Source organism: Melospiza georgiana, chromosome 2, assembly GCF_028018845.1.
Source record: "Melospiza georgiana isolate bMelGeo1 chromosome 2, bMelGeo1.pri, whole genome shotgun sequence".
NCBI lineage: Eukaryota > Metazoa > Chordata > Aves > Passeriformes > Passerellidae > Melospiza > Melospiza georgiana.
The window spans coordinates 94767843-94794876 of NC_080431.1; the positions used below are offsets into that span (position 1 = coordinate 94767843).

At 39.3% G+C, this 27034-nt stretch overlaps 2 protein-coding genes across 10 annotated transcripts in view; one reads left to right on the forward strand and one right to left on the reverse strand.

The window, feature by feature from the left end:
* Nucleotides 1-2549: 2549 nt before the first annotated feature.
* LOC131080451 (putative protein FAM172B) lies at nucleotides 2550-6268 on the reverse strand. Its single transcript, XM_058018707.1, has 2 exons — nucleotides 6215-6268; nucleotides 2550-3581 (listed from the first exon to the last, which is right to left on the reverse strand). Exons 1-2 carry the CDS (start codon nucleotides 6245-6247, stop codon nucleotides 2550-2552), a joined length of 1065 nt encoding a protein of 354 aa, XP_057874690.1. The 5' UTR covers nucleotides 6248-6268.
* Nucleotides 6269-6981: 713 nt separating this feature from the next.
* SENP7 (SUMO specific peptidase 7) overlaps nucleotides 6982-27034 on the forward strand; it is a 42993-nt gene continuing 22940 nt past the window's right edge. For 2 of the 9 annotated variants that reach the window (XM_058018788.1, XM_058018792.1), the window contains exons 1-8: nucleotides 6982-7062; nucleotides 8346-8392; nucleotides 10855-10962; nucleotides 13082-13176; nucleotides 16366-16392; nucleotides 21397-21594; nucleotides 23184-23381; nucleotides 26582-26697. In XM_058018788.1, the coding sequence (XP_057874771.1) occupies nucleotides 8357-8392; nucleotides 10855-10962; nucleotides 13082-13176; nucleotides 16366-16392; nucleotides 21397-21594; nucleotides 23184-23381; nucleotides 26582-26697 (778 nt within the window). In that variant the 5' untranslated portion in view covers nucleotides 6982-7062; nucleotides 8346-8356. The remainder of the gene's footprint in view (nucleotides 7063-8345; nucleotides 8393-10854; nucleotides 10963-13081; nucleotides 13177-16365; nucleotides 16393-21396; nucleotides 21595-23183; nucleotides 23382-26581; nucleotides 26698-27034) is intronic. The other 7 variants (XM_058018789.1, XM_058018791.1, XM_058018793.1 and 4 more) reach the window with 7 other exon arrangements.

The window sequence follows — 27034 nt, forward strand, 5'->3', positions numbered from 1 at the left end:
AGCACTTATAGGAGAAACAGCAGAACATGCCTGTTGACATTTCTTGCAAGCATTTGCATCATTAGGTGTACCTCAAGAGATAAAAACAGATAATGGCCCAACATACACAGGGACGGTACTTGACAAATTTCTGAAAAAGTGGGGTATCAGACACACATTTGGTATTCCATATTCCTCCACAGGTCAAGCAATCATTGAAAAAACACATCATACCCTGAAATTCCTTTTGGATAGACAAAAAGGGGGGGAGCCATGAGGTTGAACAAGGCATTGTATGTGTTGAATTTTCTCAACAGCTCGTCTTCCAGAGCCCAATCCACCGATTTTAAGACACTTTTCGAACAGCTCTCAGGCGAAGCTAAAGGAGAATCCTTTAGTTTTGATCAGAAATCCAGAGACAGGACAAATAGAAGGTCCCTTCAAATTAATTACATTGGGCAAGGGTTTCGCTTGTGTTTCCACAGGGCGAGGTTGAAGTGGGTGTCAACGCGACACGTGAAGCCATTTCGGACTCGAGAGCAAGAAGACACTGATCCTGGAAACAGAGAAGTGAGCACGCAGACAGAAGAGAACCAGACTCCAGATATTAACTCAGAAAAGACATAAAAGAACAAGGACTTGGGGGTTTCTTTTGGGGTTTGGGTGTCAAAAACATGGCAAAGCTTCTCACCAAGGGTGAAGCCATGAGCTTAGTAATGCTCGTGTGCCTCATTCTTCCACCTATTGCTTTAAGCAATGGGGTGGATTTGCCCATTGTCCAACCAAAACAGAACGTTTGGAAAGCTTTGGCTCAGGCAGCAAATCTAGACAGCATTTACTTGATACACTCAGGGCCAGGGAGACCATTTTCAACATGCATGGTTGGATTACCAGTGGACAAATGGCTGGTTCCAAAACACACTCCTGTAAAAGTCTCACAGGTCATTATGTATCCTGTGAGTGAGTGGTGTTCTTGGACAAAACTCCTTCCTGTGGCTTCCTCTGAACCTCAGGAATTGGAAATTTTTGGGTCCACAACAATGGAACTTGGCATGAGATTTGAAATTTCGGATGTGACAAAAGCAAAAAATAAGACCATTGATGTCATTCCGAATCATGCCTTTCACAAAAATGCATTGGCTTGGTGCAAATACGCCAAGACGACAACCAAAGCATCGCTCCAAGTTCCAGCACAATTGCCACAGGGGATCTTTTTCATTTGTGGGGACAGAATTTGGTATGGCATCCCTGCAAATGTCAAAGGTGGTCCATGCAGCATTGGAAGAATTTCATTGTTGTCAACTGATTTGAAATCATTGAAAGAGCAAAAATGTAAAGGGAAAAGATCATTGGAACAGTATAGTCCAAATTGTGATGATGAGGTAAACACTTGGGACAAGGCTCGGAGAATTGCCGTTGCGATTTTCTCACCTCAGACAACGTCGGGGGTGGCCTTGACCCAACTGGACCACATGGGTTGTTGGTTGAGCAAACATGCTCAATCCGTCCCTCTTGCACTGAGTGATATGTTAAAAGACATTGACAGTGTGAGATGGTCAACTCTTCAAAATAGAGCAGCAATCAATTATCTGCTGCTAGCACATGGACATGGATGTGAGGAATTTGAGGGAATGTGCTGCATGAACCTGACAAATCACTCAGAGTCAATTCATGAGAACATCAAAAAGATAGAGGAAAGTATAAACAAGCTTGGGGAGATCACTGGATCTTGGATTGATGATGTGGTTGGATTTTTTGATCTTTCTCCATTGTGGAAAGAGCTTCTAAAAATAGGGTTTTATATTTTAGTAGGACTTTTGGTTCTAATGCTCATTGTGCCATGCATCTTTCGTGTGTGCAGCGGGTTATGAATTGAGTCACCAAATGTTACAGTGTGGTTTTATTTTGCAGGTAATTGTTTGATAGTTTGTTGGGCTTTTCCCCCCTTGCTTTTGGAGTGACACAGACTTGTCTTTATTATTCAGTTGAGCCAGGTGTCCCTTTATCTCTTTGCTACTTAGCTACTTTTCTGCCAAGTTTCAAACCCTTTCCTCCCACATCCAGTTGTTAACCCCTCCAGTCCCAAGCAGTTTTCCTCTCTTGTATCCTTTGCCCTTGTGTTCCATCCCCAGTTCTCCTGATTAGCTGAACATTGTATCCTTCCTTGAGACCTGCCCCCCTGTATGAGCTGTTGCTTGCTCCCAGCTCATTGCCTGGGACCCCGAGACTGGGGGAGTGTAACATCCAATAAAGTAACCCAGTGCCACCCCAGGCCCGTGCTGCTGTGGCCTCTTTGTTCTGTGTGCACCTCCTCTGGTAGCTGGGATTCTGCGGAGCCCCGAAAGGGGGACCATCACCCACCGCTGTCACCATCTAGCCAGGACATGCAACAGCCAAAGAGGTGCTTTTGGTGCAAACAGAAGGCGGAGACTTCTCAAAACCAAACATAGTTTCAAACTTAGAACTGTGATTTTCTCCACAGTGAGATGAAAGTGCTAAAGTGACTGAAATGTGCAGAGGCACTTATGAAAAGAAAAGATCGCTATCAAGAACAAACCAGTGTACCTTTATTAATTGCCTGTCTTCTTCCTTGTGCTGCTTCTGGTTACAACAGGCGAATTCCTCAAGGCTGTTGTGATCTTGGCTTTCAGCATGCTCTTCAAGTACTTAAAGATGGGTTGTAAGCAGCAGGAGGGTGCTAACCCATACTTTTCTGTTCCAGCAGAGAAAGTAGGACAATTTACTCTCATGAGACAGTGCACAGTTTTGTTTAGGGGTTTGCTGTTCGACACCCATTCTCGGCAGTTTTTGTGTATCCATTCCTGTATTTCTGGATCGTGTCTGCTCTGCTGCTGTATGTTGTGTGTGGAGTCAATGAATGCCACAGAGTACACTTTATTCATCACCTCATGTTTCCTCTGCACCAGCAGATCAACAAACACCAACCCACCATAGCCATGGGCAATGAAGGCCACATTTCTGGCTGCACTCTTTGCAATGAAATGATCCCATACATACGTGGTGTGCTCTTCGGGGCTGCTGCTGCCCCTTTTGGGGATCAAACAGGCAGACTGTCTGACAGAAAATCTCTCCTTTTCAGTTTTCATATCAGTGAAATTGTCATTGGGGTTCAGTACAATCACTTCCCAGTGGCTCTTCAGGGCCATTTTGATGAATGGTATTTGTGTTCCATGTTTCAAGCCCTCACTGACAATTGCCCTTCGCCCCCACTGTCCAGCACAAAAAGCTCCATGGTCTTGAAGAAAGATAATTAGACTAGAGGAACTTGTTAATGCATCCTTGCTCATGAAAAAGAAGCTTCTTGGTTCATCCTCTGTAGCATCAGTAGGAATAAAAACCTTCTGCAGCATGCAGACTCTTCCCAGGAGCTCATAAACATACTGGGTAATAGAATGTCCCAGAACTTCGTAGCGTTCATGATTCTGCTCATGTCCATTCTTGTAGTAATTGAAAACAAAGGACTCATTTGTATCCAGGTGCCTCAGTTCCCCTTTTATATTGAAGTCATATTTTAGTTCCTCTTGATACTTGGAACCCTCTGTTAGTTTCCTCAAACTGAGTTCACGCTGTATTTGTAACCACTACAAATTAAGAAGACTATTATTATCTTATTAAGTAGTGATAGACCTCCACACCACACTGGTCTACCCACCCCTCCCTGCATTAGAATTTAGATTTAAAAGCTGTTACAAATTAAATACTTGTTGAACCAGAGTATTTCATGGTGATGTATAGCAATCCAGCTGCTTCTAAAACCTCTTAGAGATGTCAGTTGCAAAGTTCCAACAGCAGTAACTCCTCTGCCTTTATTACACCTTATTTCAGTTTGGTAGTTCAAAATTTGTAAGTAGCATGTTTATTTAAAGATCTGTTTAAGGTAGTTTGAATAAAGGGCTTTAAGAAGGAGGTACATGTACATGGTTCATTGTTCACTTGAACAACTTTTATTGTGCTGTCTCCTAGCCATTATCTTGGAACTCCACTGAGTTTCAAGGCCACCTTTGAAATACAGGCCTAGGCAGCTGGACATAGTCCAAGTGTCATAACTGCATCCTGAGCTTTTAAAGAAAATAAGCTGTGCTTACTAAGGACTTAACCTTCCTGTTGCTAGTGTACCAGCATACATTCCATGCTCTTCTACCTTCAGCTGCACTAGAACAGATAATAATGGTGTGTTTGCTTTCTGCTAATCACTCTAATTAGTCATTCATCCTTGCAAGAACTTGCCATATGGAAGTAGAGGAATGGATGACAGAATAAAGTAGCCACTGTGATCCAGGAGCAGGAGAAAAGAAAGTCCAGGCAGCAAACTATTATGAGGTTGGACTGAGATCTCCAAATTCAGATTATCTCTAATGACTGAAATGAATTATACCAGAAAGCAATTTTTGAGCAGCTGAAAAATTAAGTTTAGCATAACCTTCTATTTTCCTAGTAATTCTTCAATCTACTACTGACTGTCACTGGCTGTAGAACAGCAAACAGGGTATAACCTTTGAGGTGGTCAGAATCCCACCTTTACATGAGTTTAGTCCTAATACAGTAATTTTTTTTTCCTGTAAATGGTCTGAATCAAGTTACATTTGGCAAGTTAGACTGTATACCTTTAAGTATTTCTTGCTGAGCTAAAAGAAGTTTTATAGAACACAGTAAATTACATTCTATGTTAAAAGTCACTGTACCATTTGATAAAGCCAATTACTAGGACAAAAAGCGATCTGAATATTTTCATGTAAGCGACTTGATTTGGAACCCAACTCTTTCAAGGGATGCAAGTTTCCTTGAGGTAAGGTGCTTAGCAAAATTATTTCTTACACTCCTAAATGAAAAAAAAACAAACTAAAAAAACTCAAACAAAACTAAACAAAAACATTTTTGCTTTTCAACACATAAAATTCCATATGTATTTTCTTTTTGAGTAATCTCCACTGGGCCAGTGTTATTAAGTCCTCTCTGCATGGTCATTCCTGTCTTCTAAATAATAGAGAGCAGGCTAGAAAATTATGCCTTCTCCTTTTTTGTCTCATAATCAGTACACATAGAAAAAGGGGGAAAAGTCATATGCTATGATATATAATCCATTTATTACTGTCTTGCCAGTTTCTTGAAATGGAAAGAGTGCAAAGAAAATTCAAGGGCACCCATTCATCTATGATTTTTTCATTCTGCAGGAAGGCACAAAAGACACAAAGGAGATGGGAAAACAGTCTGCTATACTACTGAAATACGGGCAATTAATGCAAAAGAGATAATACTTAGTGGGAAAGAAGCTACTCATATTCCAGTTGTTCCCGTGAGACAAAGTGGGAGAAAAATGGGCGTATTTTAAGGAAAAATGCATTTGAAGAAAGGCAGAAAGCTTTCTATAAGAATTAGGAATAGGTAGGTGCAGCTTCCTTGGAGTGGCATGCTGGGGACCACCTCTCAGTCCCTTTCCCTCCTCACCCCTAAAAGATTGGAGAGACTAATTTCCCAGCATACTCTGAACAGGAGGTTACTATTCTTTTACTGCAGCTACTAACAGCAACATTGTTTTTTCAGTTCCAAAACAAGGATGCGTGATTCCAAATTAAACCCTGAACATACACTTTACAAAGCATTGTGAAGGGTTGCTGAAGATTTCAGGAGGCAGAAACAAACACAGTTTTACATAAAGTGCACATATGACTTTCCTTCCTAAAATTGCCTTCAGGATGGGAAATGAAAAGTTTTGAGGCAATTAATGATAGGTTATAATTTTGGAGTTTACTTAAACAGTAGCTTAGAATTATATACTTATTAGTCCAGAGAACTGATTTTATTGTAGGAACACAATTAATTATAGAATTAAAAAGTAGCAATTAAACGTTAAAGATACAGCTGCATAACGCATGCACTTCTTTGTTGTAAGTCTGCATTCTAAATCAGCATTGATAGCTGTTTGTACTTCATTGTCTGTATATAAACACAATATTCAAGGTTGTAAATGCTGGCAGCCTTTACAATTGCTACTTTAGTTTTAAAAATTTGCTTTTGGGGAAAAATAATCCCTCTTTCCTTTCCTTCCACTTTTCTATTCAGATTCTAATGTGCTTCAGATGTAAATTCAGCTGGTGCTTGTTGCAGCATTTGGCATATTGTAAACACCAGTGCAGTATAAGAACTACATAAGATCCATAAAGATGACTTTGTTTTCCATTTAAAACCATTTCATTCTAGTCAAGCCCAATATTACCGTATGCTCTTCTGTAAAATCTGTCATCATCATAGATGAAAATCTTTTCCACTCTGGGATGTGGACAAGTCCTCTGCATGAAAAAAAAAATAAACCCAATCATGGTTTCAGTTTTCATTACTTCAAGTACTGGGGTGCACATCTACAAGATCTGTCACTAGCTGATGGTTTGGGGCGACCTAAAGCGCTCCAGTAGCTCCAAGTTCCAAACTAGCCTCTCATGTTTGTAATTCACACCTGAGAGTTAGCTACAGCTAAACCTCGAGTATGAAACGAAATATTCGTCCATACTAGCTTTAATTCCCGCGACCAAGAAGAAAACAAAGCAGAAAGCGCTACAGAAAACTTACAATTCTGAAGCTACCCTGAAAAAAAAACCACAGCAAAAAAAACCCCAGCCAACAAATCTTCCTCTCCCCTTGGCTGCAGGAGGATTTCTAAGGACAGCAGCTGCAAACTGCGGCCAGTCGAGGTTATAAGGGCTCTCCCCGGCTGTGCATCCCCCCCCGGGCAGGGCGTTAATTTGATTAATTTGGCGGGGTCTGGTGTCAGCTGAGGGAAATGTCATGAGCACGGTACTACTTAAACCTGGGCCGGCCCGGGTTCATTATTGCTCCTTTACAAGTAATGCTGTTTATCGGCTCTTTAGCGACTCTCAGCGGGTCAGTACCGAGCTCATCCTGAGCAGGTTAAAGCTCGGAAGGCCTGAGGGGCCACGGCCGGGCGGCGGCTCCGGCACGGCGCAGCGGGGCGGTGCCCGGCCCGGAAGTAGCCGGGGAAGCTGCGCAGGCGGCGGTGGCGGGGCCGGCCCGGGTAAACAGCTCCGGCAAACAGCTCCGGCGGTGGCGGTGAGTGCCGGTGCTGATACCGGGGCCGTTCGGTCCTGCTCGCTGCCGGCCCTTCGGCGGGGGAGGGCGGAGGAGGGCAGGGCTGCAGGCGGCCGGCAGGCGGCCGGCAGCGTTTTGGGGAGGCCGCGGTGTCTGCCGCGAACGAGCGGAGCCGGCAGCGCGGTTGAGCGGAGGGAGGGAGGGCTGGTGGCGGCGTTGCTGCGCCTCTGGGAGAAGGCTGAGGAGAGATTGTGAAAAGGTGGAATTGCTGGCTCAGGCCGTCGGGATTTGCGGGTTTGTCAGAGGGAAGCTGTTTCCTTCCCAGCGGAGGGAGCCGGAGCTCGGGGCTCGCTGCCGGGCCGGGCTCGGTCGGTGCCGGGCTGGGCTCGGTCGCTGCCGCTCCTGGCGGTGCCGCTCCCCCGAGCTGTCAGGCGGCCCCTGTTCTTTCGCGGTTTCTCCTCGCAGGCGTCGGAACAGGCACTACTTTGGCTTTTCTTTATCGGTCCCTTCCCCACCCTGGGGGACTATGGCTCTAACTGAAAAAAACCTCCGAGATAAGTAAAAGTCCCCGAACTTGGCTTCTCGAGAGACTGCAAACTACCTGTAATCTTTCAAGGTCTTATGCCAGTGTCATATAGAATATATATCAAGAGAATATCTATAAATGCTGGGATCTCTGAGGCTGTGTTCCTCTAGTGATGAAGTTTGTAGGTTTAACAGGAGTCCTTGTCTGTTACTTATTCTGGGAGCCCTTGCAGTGGTACAGGTGTCCTCTTTTACTCCTTTTCACTCTGTAGTCTAAGTGTGAACTTCTTATTAGTTGTGTGCCTGCAGCAAGGAGTTAATCAGTCAATGTCATAACTAAGGATAGATTCTAGGACAATTTCATTAAAAATTTAGTCTACACTAACAATCCAGAGCCTTGCCCAGGTGTGTGGCTGTCAATTACCTTTTACTAAGGCCTGTAGTGACAGGGCAAGACGGAACGGTCATAAATTGAAAGAGGATAGGTGTAGATTGGACACAAGGAAGAAATATTTTTTACAATGCAAATGGTGAGACTGGAACAGGTTGCCCAGAGAAGCAGTGGATGCCCCATCCCTGGGAGTCTTCAAGGTCAGGTTGAATAGGCTTTGAGCAACTTGATCCATGTTATGAATGTGGGATTTTTTGTTCTAGATTGCTGAAAAATTATTTTCTTGCTCTTTCTTAGTGCCTACTACTGTGGTTCTACTTGCCTCTTAATCAATAAACCGGAAATTGTTAAGTTTCTTTTTTTTTTTTTTCTTTGGATTTTTTTCCAGTAGAGAAAACCATGTCAGGAAGAACATCATCTTCAAGTCATGTCAATGTAAGTGTTCCTGAAATCTTCAGCATTTTATTTTGAGGCTATGGATATCCTAGGGTGTTCTGATGTGTTTGCACAACCAAATTGATTCTTCATTTTGTTGGAACATGCTTTCTTGGGAAACTGTTTATTGGGGTAGCAGTCAATACTAATGTCTACTGTTGTACATTTATTAATACATTATAGACTTAGCATTTCATTACACATAAACAGGATGTTTTCCAAGTTATTTTAAGACCTAGGCTACCACCTAAAATTTTAGAATAATTTGAAGTAAGGAGAACAGCTGCAAAACTGTGTAAAAGTTGGTTATCTGCAGAGATATACGCAGAGGCTTCTTATGCTGGTGTGTATTTTTTCCTAAAATATCCCTGTTAGAAGCAGTTTCTGACAGTGGGAGTACTGGAGAGAACAAATGGTAGGCACAGGAACACGTATGATTGGGTGAGATCTGGGGGATCGAGTGGTTTAGAAATGAGCTGTTTGCAGCACTGCGTTTATGCACTTTCTCTGGCCCTTGCTTTTACAGGTGGGAACCTTCAGGAAAGTATTGCTGATTTAGATGAGTCTGCCGTGTGTGTATGCACATGTATGTGTAGAGTTAGTCACCTTTTCTTTGGGAAAAGCTGAGGCAACTGCATACCTTGTGTTTAGCATAGATTCAGACCTCTCTTTGTCTGTTGACTTTGTGCTCGCTCTGTAAGTTAATTGTGGGTGCTGTAAACCAACATCTTCTTAATGAGTGCAAGCATTGGGAAGGTTCTGTGTGGTGAGCTGAAAATGTTGCTGTTAATGTATCTTGTGCTTTTTATCCCTTTCTGTCAGTTGTCTCTTCTTTTTACTGAGTCTGACTTTATCTGTACTTTATGTTGTCTGTTATGTCATTACAGAAATTATCAGAACCTCTTTAATTTTAAATGTATGTTAAAATTCTAGATAACTGTGTGTTCTTTGGAATCTCATAACAGAAGCTGCTAGCCAGGCAGCAGGTGGAGGTCTGAAGGAAGAAATCTGTTCCTAGCTGTTACAGTGCAGATCAGAAATATGCATTCTGACTGATAAACGTGTTTATAGGCCCCTTCTAAAACAAAACCAACCAAACAAATTTGAACAGTCTACTTGTAGGAGCTGCTGAATAAGAAAATGTCTTGTTTCAATCCTTGCATGTTGATTGAAAAGAGAGGCACTTGTCTGAGAGGTTGTTACCTGTGTGTGACATGAGTATCCTTTAGAGTTTGAAGAAACTGTTATTAAAGGAGTGTTTGTTACAGTGTTTGACCATCAAAGGCAGCCTGAGATACTGTATAGAAATTTGGGTCTAATTACAAAAAACTTTAATCTTGGTTTCAAAGAAGCGTAGAGGAGGACTAAGAGCACTCAGGATTTAGACCGAAGGACTGAAATATTATCTCATTATGGTGCAGCATACTTCTTTATGGTCTGTCTGAAGGACTACTTGCTGAGCTAATGAATGCAGTTAAGGTGCTAATAATTAAGTTGTTGGAGTCACTGTTCTGGAATCCCTGCTTTTAATTTCATGTTACAATGCAAGGCATCTGGTGGCTTGCAAATCAAGTTCATAGGATGCTTTACAGTAGCTTCAGCTTTTTCCTGCCTGAGCTAGATTCAGAGATGTGTAAATGTTGCATTCCCTCTCTGATACATTCTCATCTGGTTGTATTTGTAATGTAAGGTTTTGCTCCTCAGGATGCCTGGAGAAATAGCAATATTTGCACTTTTATTCTTTCAGTTGATACTTTAACTGGTTTAATTAACTGATAGAAAATATCATCCTGTTTCCTTGTCTTATGAACTAGTACAAATTTAGTTTGGTTATTTTTTTGATTTTCAATGAACAAACCTTCTTTCCTACACATATTTTTTTTCTGAACTGGTGAATTCATGTGAATTACTAACTGCTTTCTCTTTCAATAATTACTTTCAAAATGCTGTCTCCATTTCTGTGGGAGTTGGCAATGACAATAGCTGATACCATTTTGAGAACATTAAAGTCTGATGCTAAATTATCATACCAAAATTGTTCTTAATTCTGAATTTTTTCTTTTGAGAAAGCAAACCTGGTCATGACAATCAGCTATTTAGTTTTCTCTTTATCATTCTCTAAGCTGAGACAGTTAAACTGGAGTGTAAACAAATGAGAAGGAACCAAGAAGACAGTGCCAGTGGATTGGTTGTCACCTTTTTGTTGCCTTGGAAGATGTAAAGTTAATGAAATAGAACTTTTTCAGATGGTTTCATGTGTTAAAATTAGCTCATCATGTGGTATGACACATGATTTGGGATCAGGCATTAATGAGGAATGCATTTCAAGTAAAGTCACAAGTCAGGGCTTCCCTTACAACTTTATTTTGCCCAGTTAATACAACATTGTACATGGAGGTATGTCAGCTCATAGCACCAGTGGATAATTTAGTTTTACCGTGTGTAACATCATCTATTTTCAGTTTCGTATACCAAAGAAGAAAACAAACACCAAGTCAGAGGATGTCCAAGTTCAGTCCCCTTTGGCAAGGCTCCCAGGCTCCCACCATTGTGACTACCCTTTAAAAGAGGTAAAGAGAAGTTCTTCAGAGTGTACAGTGTGTAGGAGAATGTTACATGAGGATTTGGTTTAGTTTTGGCTGGTTTTTTTCAGCACCAAGTGTTGCCTTGTGACCAATAATTAATCCAGACTGTCTTGAGAGAAGCAAGTGTGAAAGTCTGAAATCTGTTTACAAGCATACATTTACAGACATGGGAGTCTTAGTCTAAATAATTGAAAAGCAGTTTGTCTTTGGGCATAGTTTGAAACTATCTTGAAAATCATTAATATAAAGGTAAATATGATATTTAATATTTTTTTTAGTTGATTGTCTTCTGACTGCTGAACTTTTAGGTTATATTCAGATCACTTATCAAACTTTCTGTTATATAGAAATAACCTTTACATTGAGTTTTCAGTTATCCAGGAGCTTAAGCTTTTAAGAGAATATATAAAGCACTCTATGCCTCTTGACAGAATTTTAGGTGCTAATACAGAAATAACTATATAAAGACTGTAAGAGTCTTATGACATTTATCATAACTGATTGTCTGGATCATCTCAGTCACAAGCAAATATTTGCCTCTATAAATCTTTTCCAAATTTCATAAGCATTTCAAATATCAAGTGTTGGAAACATACTTTGCTACTCTTGTTTCCTTCAGCTCAGCAGCCAGAGTTTGTTGCTGGCTTTAGTGCTTTCAGAATCATGGGCAAACAGAGCTCCTCCCTCTCAAAGGAGGCTGAAAGGTGTAGTGAAGGAAGGTAGGAATTTCTCCTGACTTAGAGTAGTGGTAATGTGACCCAGGTCTCTTGGTAGGCCAGGTCATTTGAGAATGCTGCAGTAGAGAATTGCTGTGGGCTTGTGTTCTGTACTGGTGATGCTTTCAGTGAGCAGACCCTCCAGTTGCAGTCAGGTTTTGAAATGGGAGCTGGTGTCTCCTGTGGCTACAAGCAGCAACCTGTCTGCCTCTATAAAAATTATGATTTGAATGGTGAATTGGAAAATTCTTTATTTCCTAGTTATTTCCTGGATGTTGTCTAATTTTCCGTTTCTTATTTTTCCTGCCTATGTCTATACATATTTCAAACTTTCCCATGTATCAGGGGATTTCAAATGCTTTAAACACTGCCTAGTTTTTACGTTCTACTTTAAAAGACTTGGTTGTGAGTTGTCAGAATTTGCACCAAGTTTGAGGAACTTTGTGTGGTTTTTAGTGATTTGGATGTTCAGGTCTCTCCTGTGCTTGAACACCAGTAGTAAAAGATGAAGTAGATGGTGTTGGAAGGCAGGAAGAGGGGAGAGCCCAGTCAAGTCAATTTCTTGCTGCTAGCTTTAAAAATGGGTTATTTTGCATTAGAGTTAATCCCTATGGTAGTGAACAGTTTGATTTGGGATGTGCCTTTCAGACTTCATTAAAGTTTGTAGAATGTGCATGGGCATGAACTTTTCAGATGCTCTTTCAAATGACACTTAGTCAAAAATGAAGATAAGTTTGTCTGCTTTCAGCCCGAGTGCCATAATTTTCAAGCATCTCTTAGGTTTATTATATTTTAAATTTTAAGAAATGAGGAAGATTAGAAGGAGGGTTGGAGGTTTCTGGAATTGCAGCAATAACTGTTTTGTGGTAGGGCTTCTTTTGTTTAATTTGAAAATATGAGTACTTTCTGGTAAGGTAAGGGAACGTGGAAAAAATTGTCTTGCTTTTCTGGGGTTTGCCACCTAAGTCCCAAACCTTCAAATTGCTTTTCCCTCTCAGAATTTTATATCTTTTATATCCATATTGTAGCCTGGAAAATTTGCCTAAATGCACAGCATTACCCTCTACTTTCTGCATCTTGTATATTTGTGATTATGTGGAACAGGCCTAATATTTAAGTCTGTGTTTGGTATAGTCCCTCTTGAAATTGGCAAACAATGGAATTGTCCTTTATATTTCTTCAGGAGAAAAAAGTTCTGTTCAAGATCAGATGGTATGTGGATTCTTTAAATCAAGCAAATTAATTATTTGCAAAATTGCTGTGTATGCTATTTATAACTTTGATATATTTGGTCAGTTGCATTGTTGCAGTGTCCCATTTTTCTGGTGCATTATCCATGATGACATAATCAGGTTTTTTTGAAATCTGCCAATTTTGTTTTGTTTCAGTGGAGATTAAGTGCCAACAACAGAAAGCCTTCCACTAAAGGAAAAAGGCAAAGGGAATGCAACAGACATAGCTCTAATGATGAAGAATCAATTGGGTAAGAAGTCATCTCAAATTAGTTTATCTCTGTTTGCATATTCAGAGTTTCACATCTTTCTTGAAGATGAGTGTCTCTGGTCTCTAGCTAATTATTTGTGTCATGCAGAGATGGTTTTCAAGCTGTTGGGTGGCTCACCTTCAGAGAATCATGCTTCAGTGGTCTAATGGCAGCTGTAGCCTTTGTGTAATATCAGCACAAGATCTGTGGCATTAGAGTGAGAGTGCTTACTAGAGGAATTACTACTTGTCAGCCTGCTTGGGGTCCTGAAAGATGTTCGTTACTCACTAAGTGTAAACTGTCATTCTAGCCCTGGATATCTTTAGATCTGTAAGAAGCTTCCCAGAATTCTTTTTCTCATCCTTTTTTGTTCTGTAGCCCACGCTTATTAGCCTAAGCTTTATCAACTCTTTAAAGCAATTAAAATATCCCTTAAACAATATGGTGATTAGCAGTGGAGGGAAGTAAAAAAATGGGAGCTTTTCCACCTCTGTGTTACTGTCAAGGCACTTAAATTATTAAGACTGCTGATATGCCACTTCTTTCTCTGTTGCCAAGAGCAAATGTCTTGGTTTCTTTGCAATTATGGCAAATTATTGATATGCTATTATAAGATAAAATCATCATCTTCACAGTTATCAGCTAGGTAATTGTTATATCCAAGAAAATTTTGAAGCTGTCATTTCTACAACTGACAAATAGAAATAAAAATGTAGAACTAGATTTATTAGCAGGAGCTGGGAAACATAATGACTTTGTGGCAAAATGAATATGTTTGTCCTAATGAAACAGTTGTTATTCCCCAAACCACTTAATTCTAAATAAATGAATAAACATTCTCTGCTCTGTTTTCTGACTGCAACTAAACTTGCCCATAAGTGGTTTCTTATCAGGAGAGGCTGTTAAAAACAAAGTGCACAGGTAATGAAAATGCAGGTGATTTTGGCACTGCTGAGTTCTGTAGGTTTGTGGTTTGTGAATGATAATTTTTTAGCCTGGTCTGTATATTCAGAATGCTTCAAAGTGTTGCAGGGAAGAGCAGAAATTGTAAAAGATGCTGAGTTTATTTTTCATACCTCCTCAGAGGCATAGCTGTCAGTTTACATGCACTTACCTCAAAAAGCTTCTGTCAGTAACTTTTAAGTGAGGGAGCAGCTCACAGGGTCAACCTGACAGAATTTAATTGCAGTTTCCTGAATTTTATTTATGTTTTGACATGGTTGATTTGTGATATCAAGATATCAATCTCTGAAAGTCTCTCAGTAAACTTTGAACTGATCTTTAAACATTGAGAAGTTTGGTTTCTTTAAAGCTATCTTTAGATCTGTTGTGTATTAATTTTCTGTTTATTTCAATATGCAAGAGACTTTCAAATAGCATTTATAGGCGTTCCATAATTTTTGCGCAAATAGTTAGCAGCACAGTATTGAGAAATTATTTAGACTACAAAGAGACAGCAAGTATTTTGATATTAAACTTGTACATTTTTCAGTTCTTTGAAAAAAGATGCGTTTCTAGAGACTAGCTGGAGCCTCTCTGTAAAGTAAGTTTACTCTCCTGTCTGCAATGAAGCTTGTATTAAGTGTTCCACTTAGGTACTCAGTGTTTCTCAGTAAGTCAGAATCAACATGGGAACTTCATTGTGTAATAATTGGAAAGAGCACTCAGGTTCTAAAGAGGTGGTGTTTGTTGAGCAAGAGTCTGAGAACTGACAAAACTGTAAAGAGGAAGGAGTGAACTAGTGTGCTGCAAGTCTTTCTGATGCAATAGTTTTTATTCCCAGTGAGGAACTTTTCATTTGCATTAAAAGTAGAAAATAAATCTTTATTACAAACTCCTATTAGCTCTTGGTATTTTAAAAGCAGGCTAATTTATTGATAGGATCTAATATCAGGTGTTTAGGGAGATGTGTTGCTTCAGGACTGTTACTGCCACCAAATTTTAGTCATAAAGGACAAAGTAGATATATCAGCACAAACCTACAACTTCACATGGGGCTTTTTTAACTTCTGGATTACAAAATTTGGTAGTCAATTGCTTCTGTCAGCTGTGCTGTGGTGTGAGATCATGGGGGTCTGTGGCAGCAACTGCAGCTGCTCTCACTTGTACAGCTCTGCTCCTGGGCTTGTGAAAGGGGAGTGTCAGGGGCTTTGTCTGGGATCCCAGAGAGGGCTCCTGGGTGGGTTAGTTCCCTGGTTGGGAGGGAGGTGGAAGTTAAGATGTGTGCAGTTCCTTCCGGTCAAATTAAATTTGGCATTTCGTTACATGTTCAGTGAAACACATGTTACTGCTGAATCAGGTACTGACCCCATAGCAGTCAGGTTTTTGTGGCAATCATTTACATTTACCCTTGCCCTGCAAGAGCATTTGGTTAGTAATAACCTCCTAGTCCAGCAAAGCAAGGAGGTTCATAGGGATGTTTGTGGGTCACTGACTTCTCATCAGTTGGTGAAAGGACAGGACCTTGAAGCTGAAGGAGGACAATCAAAAGGTTTCCTCACAGCAGGATGTTGTCAGTGAATGCATCAGTCAGAGATGCCTGTTAATGATAGTGTGTCATGTTATTCCTTTGGGCTCAGAAAGGGAGCTCCTGGGCTGTGCATGTGCTGCAGAAGCTCAGATAACTGAATACACATCAGATCTATCAGTGGCTTTATTCTGTAGACACAGGACAGACCCTCAGCTTGTCTGAGAGCTGAGGGAACAACCCAACAAAACAGTACGTGACATCCCACTGCCAAAATATTTATTTCCCAGAACCTGGGTTTGCTAGTAAAAGAATATAGCCATGAAGACAGTGCTGTAGACAATTAATAGTAATTTAGTCCCAAATGAGCCAGTAGTCTCCTTGTCTCATTTTGATCACTTTCTAATACAAATTTGAATGAACTGGAGACAGCAGTTCCAGCACTGGTGTGTGTACACAATATGAACATTGGGTAGGGAGCTATATCAAGCAGCTGTGATTATTGTGTGAAATAAGGTCAAACATTTTTCCCCAAAGAGGTACAAACAATAAGTTTTGTTCCTGTGGTTTATAAGGTAGGATATTTTTTTTATTGCCTGTGAAAAGCAAAATGAGACTTGTCAGGAGCAGCTAACAGCATTTTTCATAATATATTTTTTGTTTATTCCATCATTACATGCATAGCTATGTTTTCATTACCTTTGCTTTTGTATTTTTTTCAGTTTTTGGGAGGTAGATGGGAGACTATGGTAGGTACTTGTTTTGGAAACTAAAATAATTGTCTTTGGTTTTCCTTCACCAAAATGCCTCCAGTGTTACTGTTATGCAAATTACTTGCTGGGTCTGCTTGTGGGACTTGCTTTTAATGTATACTTTGCTTTTTTCTGTTTGACACTTACTTTAATCTTTTGAAATGTCTTTTGCTTGAGTTGCTCACTTTATTCTGTGGACAGTTTAACAAATAATTTAGGGAGCTGTGTCCCAACCACTGTTTACAGATCTACGGGCTGGCTTAGGTTTAGACTTTCCCTGAATCTATTGTACTCCCAGTCTTGGTGACATGATTTCAAGAAACACTGCCAGAGGCCATACACCTTTTAGAAAGGGAAGCCATTGAAAGCTCTTATGCTCCTTTTCTGCTCTGAAGGTTTGGTCATAACTGGTTCAAAACCTTCAGTCAAAACCTGGTGCCACATACAAAATGATGCCTTGGCCTGGTGCTGACAAGTGTTTACCGTTGACATCCTTGTTTGTTGAAGGTTCCTCTCCTTGCATGGATTTCTAGTGCAAAGCTTGCTTCATGGTATGTGTATGTGCTTGAAATTATAAGATCATTTTTGCTAAAGTACTTGCCTAAAATCTACAAACCCCATTTCAATCAAGAGAATGGGGAACATTACAAATTCAGCTCCAAGTAACAATCAGTAAACCAAATTATATAGGAACCTGGAGCCTGCTAAGGTCTAGCCTGATGTGTGAGCAAGGGATATCAGACCTGAATTTTCAATGTGGCCAACAAACTATAGGTAGTGAAATTCTGATTCTGACTCCTTTGCCTCATGCTGTGGAGTTTTTCTGTCATTATGTTGTTTAAACACTCAATGTTGGATTATTTTCTGGTATCTCTACAAGTCTTGATCATACATGGTCACAGTGTCTTTATTTTAATTATGTGTTCCCACTGGACTAATTAACTTGCTGTTTGAGCCTAAATTTAGTAAAATTTCATTCTGATATCATGTGTTTGAGAAATAAAAAGAAAAAAAAATTCTGTGAGGTAGAACAATGAAAACTGAAATAATTGAGATCTGGGAAATTGATAGCCTTGGTTTGTTTTTAGACAGGAGAGCTGAAGTGTTCCGTAGAGAATAGCACATTTATGTTGTCTCATGATCCCCTGCATAATTGTTTTAAAACATGTTTTTTAAGAAGAAGAAATTTTCTGGTTCACATCTTCATATTGCTATGGCTTACTTCTATGACTGTTCTCTATTTGGAGGAAAAACATAATTTAGTTACTTTAAGGTTTTTGATTTTTGAGTCCTTTCGGAGGAGAAAGGGAAATAGCGTAGTTTTTCATTGCATCATCTGTTCTGGCACCCCAAGAGCTGAAGTGACTTCAGTTCTTTAGTCTTCAGTAACTGGCTCTATAAAGTAGTTTGGCCGTTTCTTGTCTTTAGGGGAAAGAATTTGAAAGCACAAGAGTAAATGTCTAGTCTCAGAAGATAACTTGTACAAATTTTCTTCATGAATTCTACCTTGAAATTTTCCTTAACTGCTTCAGTTTCTGTGACTTTTCTTAACAGCCTAATAAGTTCTTGTGTAGCTGAATTTTTTAACTGATCGTGTTTGTTAAATATATATATATATATTCTCTAATTCCTTAGGTACTGCTTATTTGTTTCTTATTTCTAGTATGCATTACAGTGGACAAACAACAAATTATGTAGAAGTCTAATTGCTATAACCTCTTCTGGGGTATTAAACTGTGGTTCATGTATGAGCTCAACATTGGAGAAGTCCAGAAGAAAGCCAGAAGTGGGGATTTCTTTAGGAAAATAAGTCTCTTGCTTCCTGTGCTGAATGAAGAGCCCTTGCCAGATTGGGATGTGCTCACTAAGCTGTTACAGTTGAACTCCACCATTTAAGATATTAATGTTATTAAACTGACCCCAGGACCTGTGTTCACTTTTTAAGCTTTTCAGTGATTAAAGCATATCTGGAAATGAAACTCCAGTCTCTGGATCCTTAGAGTGTTGAACAAGCCTGTCTGACATCTACAGTATTTGAGGCACGTTCTTGGAACTCTTTTTTGCATTAGGATTCACAGACTGTATGCAGAGCTAGATGAAAGAAAAGAAAAGGGAAAGCCTTTTCCAGATTGCATAGAACATTCTGGAGCACTACTGTGCTTTAGGTTGGTATTCAAGTGAGACTGTCTTTGCACATGTGATTTTTTATGGCCTTCTCAGAGCCAATGGCTCACTTGATAACCCCAGGATTGTTTTTCCAACAGCTAATTAGGACCAATCTGTTACATAACACTTTGTCCTGTGTCCATGTTCTTGGCATCAGAGTGCCTTAAGTGGGTTTTGGGGTTCTTTTTTGTTGGTGCCTTTTCTTTTCTTTTCTTTGTTTTTTTAGATAAAGCCTTAGCTCTTTTCCATCAAGTTTTTCCAAGAAGTTTTTCTTTGGCAAACTTCTATCAGAAGTTCAGAGATAAAAGGAAACTGCCTTCACTTGAGCTTAAGTTCTTTAAGGAACCATTTAGTTTTATTGTGCATTGTCTAGATAGTGGTCTCCAAAGTGTGGTCTGTACAAGACAATTCACTGGGATAAAGGAAGGAAACATTTTTGTACAATTACTAAATGTTTATGTCATCTTGTGTTCCTTTTTGCATTTCTATTTCTGTGTTTTACAATGACAGAATTGAGGTTGGAAAAGACCTTTAAGATCAACCTGTCATGAGTGCCTCTCTGCAGATTTTAATTAAATAAACTTTGTAGAAGGCATGTGCTCAAAATACTTACTGCTGGTCGGGATGTGTGGCCAAAACATTTTGGAGACTGCTGGTTTGGGAAAGGTGTAGCAGAGCTCTGGGAAAAAGCAGCTCATGGCATACACATTATGGCATTCAGGGGTGCAGAGATCTCATCAGGCTGACCACAGCTTCTGGGCAGGTTGTCCAAGCTGTGGGTAGGAACATTTGTCCTTTCAGGTTCAGTGGGGGGTTGTGTGCCTTGTGAATATGGTAAGTAACTAGGGAGAGGAAATCTCAATGTCAAGATTGAAAGAGTTAAATAAAACACTTACATGGAACATCTGCCTCCATTTCATTGTATTTCACTAGCATGGCAGTTCCAGACCTTATTTTAGGTGCAAGCATGTCTGTCCTTCAGCAACAAAGGTTTCCATGCCACACCTGTATTTGCCACTGGCTGTAACCAGGCTGCTGAGCTGAAGGCAGCATGTCAGTGGGACCATTACAGCTGCTTGCAGATGTAAACACACTGGGGAATAGCAGCCCTTTGCTTAAGAAATGTTACTGTAGCATGTGTGTAACAGCTATGTGAGTAGTAAGGTTTTTTCCCTAGCTATGAAGAGAGACTTACTCTACAGTGAGAACATTTTTTTTTTTTTGTTATGCAAGACATGCAGTAGGAAAAAAAACCCCAATTCTTGTTTCAGTAATCTTTAGAACCCAAAAAATTAGCCTGAACTTCAGTGTCTTCATAGGACCAGCTCTTGGAAAACAAGTCTAGTTCTCAGAGGTTTGAAAATAAAGTAAATCCTGATGAATCATCTATGATCTATAATGCTTATCAGCTTATAAATTCAATAAACTGGAGTTCAAGTCCTGCCATTAGGTTGCCACCACCTTATGCAGCTCTACAGGCTGGGGAAAGAGGGGCTGGAAAGATGCCTGGTGGAAAAGGCCTTAGTGGTGCTGGTCAGGAGCAGGTGAAAATGAGCCAGAGTTTGCCTAGGTGGTCAAGAAGGCCAGTGGCACCTGGCCTGTGTCAGCAGGACCAGGTCAGTGATTGAAGGCCACACCTTGAGTGCTGTGTCCAATTCTGGGCCCCTCACTAAATGAAAGATGTTGAATTGTTGGAGCAAGTCTACAGAAGGGCAGTGGAGCTGGTGAAGGATCTGGAACATAATTCCTATGAGGAGCAGCTGAGGGAACTGGGCTTGTTCAGTCTGAAGAAAAGAAGGCTGAAGGAAGACCTTCTCACTCTCTAGAACTGCATGAAAAGATGTTGTGGCAAGGTGGGTGTTGGTTTCTTCTCCAAGATGAACAGTGACAGGACAAAGGAACACGTACTCAAGTTGTGCCAGGGAGGTTCAGGTTGGATATCAGGAAAAATTTATTCACTGAAGGAGTAGTTAAGAACAGGAATAGCCTGCCCAGGGAGGTGATGGAGTCAGTCACCATCCCTAAAAGTGTTTAAAACCAAGTAGACATGGCACTTTGCAGTATGATTTAGTGGGCATGGTGGTATGCAGTTGAAGACTTGTTATCTTGGAGATCTTTTCCAATCCTTATGAGTCTGTAAGAAAACTGTTCAAGTTACCGGCCATAATGCAGATTAATTCTTTATGTGAAGACTTCAGTACCCATCTAGCAGAACTACCAAAGTATACATACTTTTTTAACTTCAGTAGGGCATTTTTACTGTCTTTATAATTCATAATTCTAAGTAATTTGTTTAGTGAAATTGAATAGAAATAGTTGGAGCTTCAGAACTGGGAGATTTGTAATTACTTCTTTTTTTCCCTAGCAAGATCATAATTAATCTGCCATATGGGAACAAATAATATTCATGGCTTTAAAATAAGATGACACAAAATGAGTGTTTATTTTCATATCCTGCAAATGGTCAAGCATACACTTTCAGAATGGCTTGTAAGGCCCTAGTGACACCACTTCCAACATTTTGTGATAACAAGATGTACCAAAATTTCCATTTCAGTGTTTCTGCACTGAAAGTTTACCTCTTCAGGATGACATATGGTTATGTTAGTCATTCATGCTAGAAGGAGAAACCTTGCAAGGCTGCCCTGATCAAAAGATGAGTTTGTGGTTGCTCTTGTCCAAAGAGAACTGCTTTGTAAATTGCCAGGGAAGTGACCTTAATTCTATAAGGTATGATGCAGAAACAGCAAACTCATAGAATATCTTTGTTGAATTCATTGTGACTTAAAAAATTCTCAGCACCCTATTATTAATGTATTGTTATATGTATGGCAGGCAACCCAAAGTTATGTTGACGAATGTCCTGAGGATGAAAATAGGAAGAAAATACATACAGGCGCAACCTAAAACTGGTGTTAATTTTTCTGATGCTGGTAAGCTGCAGTCAGATCAAGCACCCTCATCATCTGCTGCCAGCGTAAAGATATGGCAGATTTTAAACCCTACTCTCCAAAGTCTTTTTCTGTCTAAAAGGTATGTTGTCTTTGCCTTATGTCACTAAACAAAATAATTTTCCTTGCAGTTATTTCTTGATGAGAAAGTGTTCTTTATTGTGCCACAGTTTCCTTCTTCATGAACTGTATTTTGTCTCACTTCACTGAATTCACTTGTACCTGGTTCCTTTTGATAATCATTGAGAGAGATGGTACCAGGCATACTTTAGTGTTTTTTCTGATCAAATGGCTTCTGGAGGGTCCTGTACTGTCAAGACCAATTAATTATGGTTTAGCCATTGGACTCTCAAAATGTTTGGCCTTTTTTTTATTCTCATGAAAAGAATACACTTGAATTTAACTGCAGTGCTTTTCTAAGAGGAGATACCAAGGTGTATTTTCACTGTTACTGCTTTAGACTACTCACGAAAATAGGAAAATTGGCATAAATGATCAGAAGAAAAGCATATCAAGTCTAGTATCTTCTTTGCAGCCCTGCAAGCAATGGTCAATTGTAGATGTTCAGGGAAAAGCATGGTTAGAGTGAATGCTTTATTCTCTGGATTTTCTGTTGAGCTTCTGATAACAGTTTAGGGGCTTCCTTTATTGGAGGTTACATCCAGTCTACATGTTCTTCAGTATTAGGATTTTCATCTTTAAGTTGTATCTCTTAATTGTTTTTCTCCTGTGGGTCTCTGCAATTGTGTCTGGAAGGTAGCCTCCTGATGAAAAGCAAATTTATATCTTGCAAGAGGAGATCTGAGTGCTCTCCAGACATCACAGCATCTATGCTGGAGTGTGTTCTGTGGATAAACACAGACAACAGGAGAATTATGCAGTCAATACTCAAAAGGCAGTGTTGTTCAAAACACATTCAAAAGGCCCATAACTTTACAACCTAATCCAAAATAAATTGCAATGGAAGTGGTAGCATTTAAATCCCAGTCTGAGAAAGGAAGGGGATATGGGCTATACAACAAGCTGGCTGCTGTGACATTGTTTGAAGTAAGTTGAGCTGCTCTTACACATTGTGTGCATGTTCAAGTAGGAATTGCATCTTTATATTTCTGCTTGGCTTGTTTTTGATGCTTGTCTGTTTTAACACCTGCAGGTATTTTTCTGGGTCTTGCAATACTGTAGAGTGCTACCTCGTATTTGAGGAGTGGAATAAAATCTAATGCTACCTTTTGTGTGCATGCTAGTTTTCTAGCTGTTCACTAGGTGCTTTAGAAAATATGTTCTGTTTTACTGGAGGCTTCTTGTTCACAGGAAAATCAAGATTGTTTGTTCCAGAGTCATGACAAATATGTACAGATACTGCATGAAAGCTGTTTAGAGAGAAATATTTACCAGTTTTTAAACTGCAGGATATGTTAGAGGCAATGCAGTGTGCATAGTATCTGGCTAAGGTAAAATTATAAAATTACATGGCTAGTTTTCTTACCTTTTGTGTTTACCTGTTTTCCTTGTACTTTAATAGGATTTTGGTTTGTTTTTTGTTTTTGCCTCTAAGGGACTAAAAATATTGATGTTTAATTATCAAGCCTGTAGGATACATGAATTTAACAAGAAGCTTGTTTCTCTAGATTGCAGTGCAGTACTTATGGTTTACTGTTATATGTATGGCAGGCAACCCAAAGTTATCTTGACGAACGTCCTGAGTACGAAAATTGGAAGAAAGTACATAGACAGCCACGTAATAATTGATGCAAATTTACCTGCTGCAGACAAATTGCAATCGGGTCAACTCCCCTCCTCAGCTGTTGCCAGCCTACAGACATGTCAAATATTAAGTTCTCCTCATGAAAGTTCTTTTCTTTCTGAAAGGTATGTTACTCACTGCTGATTTTGCCAGTCTTCCTGAAATGACGTAACTTCCCAATGGAAAAGAATTTCCCTGAAACAGCTTTTGTTCTACTCTTTTCTTGAATCAGGAGATCAGTTTCCTGAGTACAAATTAACATGCTTCTCCAATGAGACATTTTAACATTGCATTTGTTCTGGTTTGCTGGACTTGGTGTTAAAAGGCTGCTTTTCTTTCTTAGAAGCAATTTCTGTTTGCAGTGATTGCACTGCTTTGATTTGGGAAGAAACACAAGTAATTCGAACACATCTAAGTTGGTTTTGTGTCCAGAACCAAAATCTCGCTTTCTTGTTGGTGTTGCTGTGTTCTAGCATGATTTCAAATAACTTTTTTTGCAAAATATCTCCAAATTCTGCTCTGTAATTATTAATTTCTTACCGCATTAACCCACTGGTGGTGTCAATATTCCTAACAGGGTGGCATTGGTTAAAGGCTATGTGTGTCCTCCTACCACTTAACATCTACTCTTCATCTTTTCCTATATTTAGGTTGACTGAGCATCACAGTAATGTTTGACAAATAAAACTAGCAGAAATCAGGTGTTAGAATTAGATAACACCTATTTTGGTCTAAGGTGGCTGTAGCATTCAAAGCAAGCTGCCTCTGTTTGTCTTTTATGGCTAAAACAGCAAATTTTCCACAGGGAAAAATAGCAGAAAATTCTGAGGAAGACAGTAGAAGGATGAAGAAGAAAATAATGATGTGAGGTTTTTTTTTTGAAGGCAGGAGTAATTAAAAGTTCCCAGGTTGAAACTGGGATAAGTCAGTCATATTTCTCATTCTGATACATCAACATCTTAGGGAACTGAAATTAATAGCAATTTTTTTTTCCTACAGAATTGCCCATTGCTGCTTACATTAACCTGACAAAACTGCAATTTAAATGAGGTTTAGAGAGAACAGTTTATTAGGCTGTCTCATTTTAAAGTATCATATTTTTTACTAATAATTTTCTGTGACTTAAAGCTGGCTGAAGTGTGGGGTGTTCATTTGGATTATTGTGCGTTTTGGGTTTTGGGTTTTTTTTGTTTTGTTTTATTGCAAAATAAGACTAATTTTTAGTATCTGATTTTTTAACTTTGTAAAGTTTGATGATGGGAGGTAGTGGAATTATAGAGAAAAACATGAACTCTTGTATTTAATGCTCTAAATCTGAGGGTACGTCTTGTGTATTTTTTCTGGCTCATATCTAGAGCACAATATTCTATATTAAGCACAATAATGGTTTGAGCTAGTAATTTTTTTAGTAGTTAGGATGACTTTTCACTCTTCCCCAGTGAATAGCACTTTAGTACAATTTGTAATAGATACAATATGGGAAATGGAGAATTGAGGAGTTATTTCAACAAAGTTATGGCTTGATCCTGGTCATCTGTCTGTAAGTAAAGTCAGTGCATTGCATACACTTGTCACTGTTTCCTTTGGGGTCTCTTCTTTGGAGGAGAATAATAAAAGCTCCCCTCTTGTAAGTGTTATGCATATATATGCACATGATCATACAGAGAGTCTTTTGTACTATCAGAGTAGCCATAATGCATGCTGAAAATTGTGCTAGTTTTGTACTATGGAAATTTCAGATCAAATTAAAGAATTGTGTGTCATTAGAACAGGATGGTAATAAATTAACTGATCTCTACCAGCTAGAACTTACTGCCAGCTCCCTCTTTCCATTCTTGCTCTTCATATTACAGAATTGGTGGATTTTTGTTGCTTTACTGCAACCCAGTGTGAAATGCACTTATTTAAGTGAGCACTGACCTATCAGTATAACTAATGAATTTGAGGTAGGTTTTAAATATAAAGAAAGAGGGTTTTAAACTGTTTACAGTATTTGTTTCTCCTGGTTGATAAGGACACTTTACAATATATATTGCCATAGCTTCATAGGTGTTGCATATTAAAGGGGTTAAGGGGTGCATTTTAAACTGAGTTATCAGCAAAGCTGGCATTGAAAATAAAATGTGCACAATTTATACATAAAGCAAATATGTTTAGGAAAATCTATTAGCTGAAATAGCCCTATTCAGGTGCTTTCTGCTGTTAAAATCCCTGAATTGTGATGTTGGTGTAAAACAAATGCTGAAAACCACTTGATGGATTTGTATGGTCTTTTAAGACAGTCAACTCTACACAGCTGTTATGCATACAAATATTTTAGTTGAGAGAGAAGTGTGGGTTCCAAAATCAGGTTTTCTATAGTGGCCTGCCTAGTTTATGTAAGACTGTCTTGTTCAATATACAGAATGAACAATAGCACTTACTGGAAACTACTTCTGTATCTGGTCCAATTTATGATTCTTTGTGAATGAAAAGATAATCAGTAATTTTTTCACAGTGCTCATCACTGCAGTATTGGAGCACTCCAGAAATTTTTGTCTGTACAGAATTCCCAAAGAGCACTGATACTCCAATTTACAGATAGATCACTAAAGAGTAGTCACCTGTTCAAAAAGTGTTTGACAGTTTTGGTTATCTGGTTAAAGATGTCAAGAGTCTTTTTTGCCATGGTGGGTGATGATTTTTAGGAGTTGAAGCTTGGCTGTCAGTGATATCAGGCGTTGTGATGATCACTTAGCTGTTTGAAAATCTGAGACCACAACCTTGAGTTGAACGCATTATAAAAGGATAAACACAAAATCCATTTGGATTAAGTACTGTAATTCTTTTCTGTTTCTTTCTTTCGATGTCCCATCCCTCTCCACCACCTTTTAAGTTACTGTTTCAGGCCCTTTTGAGCAGGCATTTCTGTTTCAAAGAATTCCACATTTCAGGATCTTACTGAATGGATTTTATCACCAGCTCTGAATCTAAGTTAAAAATATACTACACTCACTGTATTTGTTACAAAGGCAATGATCGTCAACTGACTGTTCTCTCTTTTTTTCTTGTTTTCTTGTTGCAGTCATTCCTTAAAGCAAAATAATGTTTCAGTGTCTGATCTCAAGTGTGTCAGATTCTAAAATTGTGCCTTTTAGAAGCATCTGTTTCATTTATCTGTGTATTGCCACAACTGGACTGAATTAATTTGTGTTTCCTTTGGCAAGGTCCACGTGTTTATGGGAAAGACAGAAGTTTGAAGTATGATCAACTCTTGTTTCTGTTGGGGTTTTTATTCAGTATTATTTCAAAATTAAAGATAAGTCATAGTTAATATTATTTACAGGTCTGAGCGTTGCCTGAGAAAGACAGATGATGAAGTGTGTAAATTGACCAAGGCTTCCAAGGAACCACAAAAAGTTAATGCTGTCACTTTAAGAAGACGAGAGCTGCAGAAGAAAGGTTTGTAGTTAGCAGTCATCTGGTAGTTAAGTATGAATTTTGGAGATTGTTGGGATATTTTCCTTTTTTAATCTAGTGTTGTGAGGAGAGTACAGAAATAAATTGAGGTGTTGCATGCAGTGTATGTGTTTCCTCAGAATACTTTTATTTTTTTTACAGATACAGTAAAAATATATCAAACGCCTGGTTTTAAATAGGAAGAAACCTAGGGTGAATCAAATCTGTGGAAGAAAAGTTAGACTGAGTGCAGCCTCACTGCACTGTTATCATCTTGATTTTCCAAAAAAGTCTTATAATAAAGAATGTAATCCATTAAGAATGCTCAAATAGTTTGTGA